Consider the following 9643-nt stretch of genomic DNA (forward strand, 5'->3'; position numbering starts at 1 on the left):
ATATTGTGTTTAGGTTCTTGTACCTAAAATATAGCTTTTATGTCAAATAAGAACAATGACAATTAGAGAAATTGCCATTGTGATAACGAGATAAAAGTGTACAATGACACGTTAATGAAAATTTTAAGTTTTTTTATTTTACTGTTTGTTTTTAACACCCAGTTTGTCCATTAAATTATTTTAAATAAACTAAACATTTGCATATTGTTTTTTTATCCGATTAATCGAAAAAAAAATCGGCCAACTAATCACTTATGAAAATAATCTTTAGTTGCAGCCCTACAGATATCCTGCAATTAGTAGCAGGTTGCTACTGAAGCCTCTTCCCCCACGCTGTGTTGTGGCTGAGCCGGATATGATGTCCTCTTTGTTTTTTGCTGCATGCACCATGCAGGAGGAAGTAGTACGGGTCGCAGATTTTAGAGGAGAAACTCATGAGGTGAAGTCTACAGGATGGTGGGCTCTGTATGAGGAGTGCTGTTATGCTGGTTGACATCTGCTGGCATGTATTAATATAACTTTAGTATAACATTATTTAGCTGTTAATACATATGCCTTATTTAATTAATTCATTTCATACATAGACCTTACTTAAATACAGTTTTCATTAAAATTATTTTTTGTATGGACAAGTTGATCGGGCTACTATTTTAGTCCCTTGGACAAGTAGATTTTTTTGAAAATTTCCACATCCCTGATATATCCCATTTCCGACCGGTACCTCCTTGTGGTACATCACCTGAACTCCCCCGTCACATGGGATTAGGGTTAATGTGTCAAGATTCATAGCGCTCTGATGCCATACTGTATTTATATACTTCCTAGTGCCTGCAAACCTGGGAAAATATCAGTGGCAACCTACTGATGTGGATGCATTTTTTTAAATTCTCAGCATTAACCATGCTAATTGGCCCACAATTACATCTTATGTCCTGGTTCAAAAGGAAGTGATCAAAACTTCTCCACACTTAAGTAAAGATCTACAGCTTCCCTTCCTTTCCTGGGTCCTCTTTTTGTCAAACTATGGGCAGCAGCACTTATGACCATATACAATCCACTGTCAATCACCAAACACAGCACTGCCCCACATACACAAGTATACCATGTTTCAGGACACTATGGAGCCAAAATTTGCCTACTCATATATTTTTATTGTGGCATAATGGCATGTTTCATGCTTCTGTTTCCACACCAACATCTTCCAAAGTTGGTGGTTAACATAAGAACTGATTTTTTCAACATATACTTTATAATGTATGCTCCTCTTTAGCTGGATATCTGCAGAAGCCCAAGAAACATACATTTCACAATTTGATGCTTGCACTTACGGTGACAAATGACAAAGTGATGTGAGGTACCCATACTTAAAATAAGGGGTACCATTTATACCTGAACAATTTCTACACCAGCTTCTTGTTAATTAAATTATACTGCCTGGACACTCTGGCTTGTAAAACTATATGAACTTAGGGAGAGGTCAGGCTTCATAGAGGTGAATACAAACCCTTTTGCCAACAGGAGCTGTTGGCAAATAAATTTTCTTTAGTATAATATATGAGGATACAACGTAGCCCTTCTATGTCCAACCCAGAAGCGTTTTGCAGAAGCCGGCATGAATAAGGGCATATAATAAGAACATATGAGTGGTTGATATAGCAGCCTAATTACTACAACCATGCCACATGAGGAAGTGCAGAGCCTGGTACAAAAAAAGTGGCAGTGTACCTAATGCAAATTGTTGTCCATACTTCTTTGATTTTTAAAACTGGCAATACTGAGACATTTTCTTTTTTAAAATGTGAATTGGATGTGGTTTCCAAAAGTAGACTTGTGTATTCCTTTTTCGGGCGATGGTTGTCCGTGAAAATTCCAGTAGATCAGCAGTTTCTGAGACACTCAGACCAGCCCGTCTGGCACCAACAACCATGCCTAATTGGCTGATTAGCTATTTGTGTTAACAAGCAATTGAACAGTTGTGCCTAATAAAGTGGCCAGTGAGTGTATATTTATATTTTATGGGGCTAAATTGAAATAAGGTACCACTACATTGTTTCAAGTGGGGCAAGCTGATGGTTCAAGGTTGCAGTCATTGCCCTTATGAATGTGATAGGCCAAGGTGCTTTGAGGGAATGCATTGCTTGAATCTCCCCCTTGAGTCTCCCCCTTGTATTTCATTAATGTTATGTTTTGGTAGTCTAAATTGACTGAAACTGCTCTGAAAAAGATAGAAGAGAAGATAAAAGATAGAAGATGAAGAAAATGCAGTAGTGGTCGACGGAAGTGGTCAGTGGTTAGGAAGCATTTAGAGAGCGTAAGAGACAAAGTGAACGAGAATGAGAGAGAGAGAGAATGTGGGCACCGTACAACAAATTTAGTTCCAGAATTAGAAAATTCTCCTGAAATGAATATGCCAAAAGCAAAACGAAAAATTTGTCAACATTTTTGGACCATTTGAACATGTCTAGTATACAGTGTCATACACTCATTAATGAGCATCTGTAATTAGAATATGTAGAGATATTTATCTGTGATGTCGCAAGCATCGCATGAAATAATAATTTATTTTTTCATCTTGGACCAACATAAGGTTCAAATAGTTTGTAAACCTTAATAAGTTCACGCCATATAGTGTTTCTTGTGTACATCATCATCCATTCCCCAAAAATTGTATAGCTCTTTGAAATGATTCTAAATGGTCATCAGTATTAGTTGTTCTTTTTTTTAAGAATTCAGAAACTGTCTCCTTAAGTAATTTACTTTGCTTAGGGGTATCATAGACAGGTATGAGTGACATTCTTTCCTGATGATATTTTGACAATTGGGTTTTAACTTACGCATGACAACAATCAATATTATACTTCCACTCAATTTCCTTACCCATAGTATAAAAAGTAACAGTGATTAAGCTTATTATGATCAACAATTATATCATCAATATCAACTGTTTGTAGTCTACCTTAGTTTCCGTTACCTGACCCAGGGCTATTTGGAAAGCATCTAGCTCCATTTTGGAGACTAGTCAATCCTTTCCCCTAAGCTTCACCATCTTGCAACAAATAAAAGGTAATTGCAAGAAAGAAGGGCCATGAGGAAAGAATCTTTCTCTTCCCCTTAAATTTTGTTTGGCTACAATGGAGTTCAAGTATCTAAGAAGAGGTGATCCGGCAGACCACTCCTTTTAAAGGTGTCCAAGCATTTCTGTTTCAGAAGAAAACACCCATTCACTAGGCATAGCACTTGCTCTGCTGGGCACTAATATTTTATATCCACTGATGAGTATTTTGACTCAAAGCATACATCGTTATCACACATTCTTTCACACTCTCATTCACTTTCTCTAAATGTCGGACAACCTCCTTCACTGACCACTACCCGGTCCCTTTCTCCTTGCACTGCAGCTTTGCTTCTTCTCTTACATATTTTAATTCTTCTGTCTTCTTTCTTTGTCTCCTTCTCTGTGGCCTCCAGGTGAATTTCCACAAAAGGGCAGAGACCGGAGGCACATCCACTCCCCAGATTGGTGGAACAGGGGAGAGGCTGTTCGTATGGCACGGAAGTGGTCGGCATAAAATGTGGGAAACATTCAGAGAGAACATGAATGAGAGTGTGAAAAAGCATGAGTGAGTTTAAGAGAGCATAAGTGAGAGTATGAGAGCATGTGAAAGAGCATGAGAGAGTCAATGACGGTTAGTGATAGTGAATTTTGTTTTCCAAATGTAATAATCTGAACAGTCAGATTAGTCTAGCGTACGGTATGAAAGGGAATGTGTGTGGGATGTCAGTATACAGTGCTAGACTGGATGGAGTGTCCACATATATAGTGTTAGTATGTATGAGCCAAGAAGGAGATGTGCAGAGTGGTATGCAGGGAGCAAGGGACTGAGTAGTGAAGAAGCTGTAAAGAGTAGGGCAGAAACAATGTAGGCCCTGCAAAATAAATAACTGCTCTGCATCCTACTCCATATAGCTTCTTCACCTTTTCATCCTGCTAGACTTTAAAGATATTTAAATATATTGCCATCTATGTAAAAGAATGTGAGGAGATGGAGCGTAAAAAATATTCTTGCCAGGGGTGCCACTTGGTCTAGGACCCACCCTGAACTTGACCCTAGAAAACTACCGTATATATTTTTGAAAACTAGACAACCCAGGGTATTTGCCTATGGGGTATATGGGCATGCTTTATGCATCTGTTCTCACACCAACTTACAAAGTTGGTGGTAAAAATCCAAAATATGTGTTTTCTCAAAGATTTGCAATTTCACCAGTTTTTCTCTACCTGGATATGCGCACGTAGAGCAAAAAGCTCATAGTCTGCATTCTGCAGCATCCCAATTTTGACAATGTAATTAAATTACAGGGCCATATATGCAAAATTGTTCTAATGTGCCTGTATAATGATCCAGAAGAAGACAAAAACACATTTCAGAGCTTTCCAACTGTGTCTCAAAAAGGGGGAAATTCTTCCTGACGTCTTTCTTCATTGACAGTGAATTCCATATCCTTGTTCTTACTGTAAATAACTGTTTTCATTGCTTTATAATGAAAATTCCTTTATTCAAGTCTAAATAGATGTCCGCTTGTTAATGTTCCAGAGAATATGAAAACTGCTAATGCTGACGATGGCACAGACTAATGAGGCCTAGACTAGGGTTCTGTCTTGTCAAAAGGAAGGTAAGTATGTTGTTTATTATGGAAGTGTAAAAGATCCCCTAAATACTTGAAACTAGCCTCATGATACTTGAAACTGAGCAAGTAAGGCCTGACCCTTTTAAGATAAGTTATAAAACGTTCAAGAAAATGTTACTTTCTGGTATGTAACGTGCATGTTATCTTTGCAAATAAGTTTTACCAAAAGTTCACTCATCGTCTGTTGCACTTTATTATGGAAAGAAGAGTCAGACAGTTTAGCAAACAAAAAGATTCAGACCCTCCTTGCCAGGTATCTTCTGGATCTCTACAAAAATTCTTCAAGGAAGCTCCTTACAATAATGGGCATCACATCATCAACAGAATTATTATGTTTAGGTACCTTTATGCATCATTCCAGTGTTACCAAATTACCAAATAGCGACCTCTTAAATATATATATTTATTTTAGAATGATGTTTTTTAGTTTTTGCTGATTTTGACATGGACATTTGGGTGCAAAGGCAAATCGTCTTTTATGTAATTATGTCATTATATTCTTAACAGGTCTTTCTATATAGAAATGATGCTTATTGCATTCAGTTAGAATTTGCAAGAAAGGTTTTTGTGGATTTATTAAGAAAAGGAAATGCAATGTGCTACAGCTTTGAGATTAGTTTATTGACAATTTGAAAATAATTTAAAGCTCAATCATTTTCCAGGTCTATACACTGCTGTAACATAAAAGATACTTACTCCCTAGTCTAATAAATAATCAGTGTGGTTGACTGTTATCAGCTGTGTCAGGCTATTGATTTGTCAGTCTTTATACATATTTTACGTACAGTATATATACTTGATACAAACAACAGTACAGAAAGGGTATTTTCATAGAAACATGGCAGATAAGAACCATTTGGCCCATCCAATCTGCCCAACCTCTGAATACTTTCCTTAGTCCCTGGCTTTATCTTTTACCTATACGGTCATAAAAGCTACACACCAGGGAGTCTGGAGCAAGCGGGGCAAGTCTGGAGGGGCAGAGTGGCATATCTAGGCGGGGCGGAGTGGCATATCTAGGGGGGCAATGTGGCATATATGGGGGGGTATAAGGCATATCTGGAGGCAGAGTGGCGTATAGGGGGTATAAGGCATATCAAGGGGCACAGTGGCATTTAGGGGAATATAAGGCATATCAGGGGGGCAGAGTGGCATTGTTTTTTTATTATCCGATTAATCGATTAATCTAAAAAATAATATATGAAAATAATTTTTAGTTGCAGCCCTAAATAAATCCGTTAACGGTTTTGCTAATACACCACCAAACTCTTTAAATAATGTGTTGTGTATCACATCAGGCCCCATCAACTTATTTGTCTTTACCTTAGACAACTGAAGTAGAACCTCCGCCTCAATAAATTCACATGTAACAAATGACATAGTCTTTTTTCCTGAGGTCCCTTTTTTTAATTTTCATCTGTAAAAATGTAACAGAAATATTCGTTGAGGCAGTCAGCTAGACCTTTATCCTCTTCTACATACCCTCCTGTTTTTAATCTTACCACTCCTTGTTTTACTTTCCTTTTCTCATTTATATATCTAAAAAATGTTTTATCTCCCTTTTTTACTGACAGGGCAATTCTCTCCTGCATGTCATTTAGCAGCTCTTATAACTTGTTTTGCCTCTTTGTGTCTAATCTTATAGATCTGTCTATCTTCCTCACTTTGGGTTTTTTGTATTTACTAAATGCTAACTTCTTGCTTTTTTACTATTCTGGCCACTTCTGCCGAGTACCACAGTGGTTTCTTTAATTTTTTTGCTCTTACCGACCATCCTAATACAATTTTCTGTTACCTTCAATAATTCAACATTTAAATAATCACATTTCTCCTGGACTCCATTTTAATGGTACCAGTCTGATCGTGACTCCTTTACACATATTTTCATTTTAGAAAAGTCAGCTTTTCTAAAATCTAAAACCTTTGTTTTTGTGTGGTGTGACTCAGTCACTGTTCATATATTCAGGGCCGGCCGAAGACTTAACGCCGCCTGGGGCGAAGTTTAAAACGCCGCCCCCCCCGCCGCCGACGCCGGGGGGGGTGGCATTTTAAACTTCGCTGACGCCATAATCTACGACCCCCCCCACTTACCTTTAAACAGTCCTGCGGCGAGTCTCCCTGCTCTGCCACGGTGCCGGCTTGTAATGCTGAGCGCCGGAAATTGACGTCACTTCCGGCGCTCTGCATTACAAGCCGGCACCGGGACCGAACAGGGAGACTCGCCGCAGAGGAGAGAGAGGGGCGCCGAGCGGGTAAGCGAAAACCACTCGGTGCCCCTCTCTCTCTCCTCCGCTTAAAAAAAAAAAAAAAAAAAAAAGCGCTTGGGGCGGCAAAGTGCCGCCCCTTCTAAAGTGCCGCCTGGGGCAATTGCCCCAGTCTGCCCCATTACAGGGCCGGCCCTGCATATATTAAACCACACAGACTGATGATCACTAGATCCCAAACTTTCACCAACAGAAATATCCGTTAACAAATATCCATTTGTGAACACTAAATCTAATATGGCCTCCTTACAAGTTAGCTCCTCAACTACTTGTTTTAAATAAAATCTCAGTAGGGAGTTCAGAATATCTGCACATATGTGGACACAACCAGCTACTTTGGTTTTCCAGTTCACTTCAGGAAGATTAAAGTAACCCATGATTGTAACTTCCTCCTTTACTGTCATTTTAGCTATTTCTCAATTAGTTGATTATCTAGATCAGTGGTTCTTAACCTTGTTGGAGGTACTGACCCCCACCAGTTTCATATGCGCATTCACTGAACCCTTCTTAATTTGAAAAATAAAATATGATTTATTCAAATTCAAAACATAGGTATATATTTAGGTATATATTTATACATAGGTATATTTTTATACATAGGTGCACAAAATGAACAAAACCATTAAAGAACAAAACCATTAAGAACAAAGAACAAAACCATTAAAATATTAAAACATGATTTTCACACAAAAACAAAACCATAATAATGAATATTTACTGCAAATCAGTGTGACTTCTGCTGTTGCCTTTCAGAGACCAGTTCAGAAATGCGCGGCTTTACCTTGGCAAGTGCCACTCTCATGTCATTTTCGCAACAAAGTCTGTTCCTTTTCTTCGTTTTTATGTCCAGCATCCTCGAAAAGGATTGCTCGCAAAGATATGTTGTAACAAACGGTATGAAAATCTCCAGAGCTTTCTTAGCAATAACAGGGTACGTTACCATTTGTTGACACCAAAACGTTGAGAGCGTTGTTGTTCTGAAGAGTTGCTGTTGAACCTGGCTCTGTTGAATTTCAATGATTTCATCGAGGTATTCATCATTGTCTCAACACTAAACATGAACGGCTGTCTCACCCATGCTGGATATGACTCTTGTAGGGAAGTATCCGTCGAGAGACTTTGCAAGCGAATCTAAGTGCGTGGCAATTGCTTGCTTCAGTTCCGCGGGTACAGAAATGTCTCCGATTCCGGATACATTTTCGATCTTACTTACACAGTCGTCTAGCAGGGGAAAGTTTGCAAAGTTATCGCTCTCTATTCGTCGTTTCCATAGCGGTAGCTTTTTTTGAAAAGCCTTCAGGTTTTCTTCCGCTTCGATGATGTTGACTCCACCGCCCTGCATCTGTTGATTGAGATGATTGAGAGCTGCGAAGATATCAGCCATGTACGCTAAAATGAGAATGAACTCAGAATTTTTGAAGCAATCTGCATGACAATGTTGGTGCTCTTGCAAAAACAGGGCTAATTCCACACGCACGGCAAAAACACGATTCAGCACCTGTCCCCGGGATAACCACCGAACGTTAGAATGGTACAGAAGTACCTCGAATTCAGATCCCATTTCTTTACACAGCTCCCTGAAGATGCGGTGCCTCAGAGCACTATTTCTCACATAGTTCACGCATTCCACTACAATTTTTAATACTTCTGCCAGTTTTGGAGGCAAGGTTTTTGTTGCCAACGCATGCCTGTGCAGAATACAATGCGTAACAATGATGTGTGGTGCATCGGCTTTCACTAGCGCACCAAAACCAGACTTTCTTCCCAGCATGGCTGGAGCTCCGTCCAAAAAAACTGCAGAAACCATATCCCACGAAAAATTGTTGTCTTTGAAGAAGTCATCCACAAGTTTCTTCACAGCGGCTGCCTTAGTTGTTGTTGTAAGAGGCTTACAAAATAAAAAATCTTCCTTTATCACGTCATCTTTCACATAGCGCACGAATACTGCAAGCTGGCTTAGATTGGAAACGTCTGTGCTCTCGAGTTGAAGGCTGAATTTTGCCGGGCTTGAAATCAGATCTGCAACTACTTGAGCCAAGATGTCTTTGCTCATGTCCTCTATTCTGTCGCTGATGGTGTCATTTGAAAGAGGAATTTGGGATAACTTAACTTCAGACGCTTTTCCCAGCATGATATTCGCCATCGTCAACACAGCTGGTTTTATGAGTGTTTCAGCAATGGTGTGTGGTTTGCCCTGCTTTGCGATCAGGTAAGCAACTTCGTACGATGCTGTGAGGATCGGTTTGTTGATGGGTGCAAAGGCGAAAACAGGTAGAGTAGCCTTTTCATCGAATCTAGCTCTCTTCACCTTGAATTCAGTGAGCGTTGTGTTCTTGTGTTTTCCATGCAGCTTAAGGAAGTGTTCTCTTAGTTTTGCCGGTGCTAGACTAGAATTTCTCAACTTGGCATTGCAAATCATGCAGTTAGGACGCTGACTCCCATCACGTTCCGTTATAAATGTGAATCCATATTGTACATATTCGTCCAACCACTTTCTTTTTTTGCTTGACATAGTTAGTATGAAGGGATTAAAATATTAAGAAAGAAATCACACGACGTACCATCACGACAGTTACAATTCGACTACTGGGTGCACCAAATTCCCTGCAGCACAGATAGGCCGCCAAGCGATGTGGCTTTATCACCTGCAGCCAATGATGGACAAGCGGGGCGTGTCAATACGAATCATA

The 9643-nt window shown here is 39.4% G+C and overlaps 1 protein-coding gene and 1 long non-coding RNA gene across 2 annotated transcripts; one reads left to right on the forward strand and one right to left on the reverse strand.

Annotated features, from left to right (window-relative positions):
* The first annotated feature begins 7384 nt into the window (after positions 1 to 7384).
* On the forward strand, positions 7385 to 7588 carry LOC128472470 (uncharacterized). Its single transcript, XR_008346174.1, has 2 exons — positions 7385 to 7505; positions 7536 to 7588. It is a non-coding gene; the product is annotated as an uncharacterized LOC128472470 (long non-coding RNA).
* A 416-nt stretch (positions 7589 to 8004) lies between these two features.
* Positions 8005 to 9372, reverse strand: LOC128473673 (protein ZBED8-like). Its single transcript, XM_053455924.1, has one exon. It carries the CDS (start codon positions 9370 to 9372, stop codon positions 8005 to 8007), a length of 1368 nt encoding a protein of 455 aa, XP_053311899.1.
* Positions 9373 to 9643: the final 271 nt, after the last annotated feature.

The sequence above is a fragment of the Spea bombifrons genome, chromosome 2 (assembly GCF_027358695.1).
Source record: "Spea bombifrons isolate aSpeBom1 chromosome 2, aSpeBom1.2.pri, whole genome shotgun sequence".
In the NCBI taxonomy this organism is placed as follows: domain Eukaryota; kingdom Metazoa; phylum Chordata; class Amphibia; order Anura; family Pelobatidae; genus Spea; species Spea bombifrons.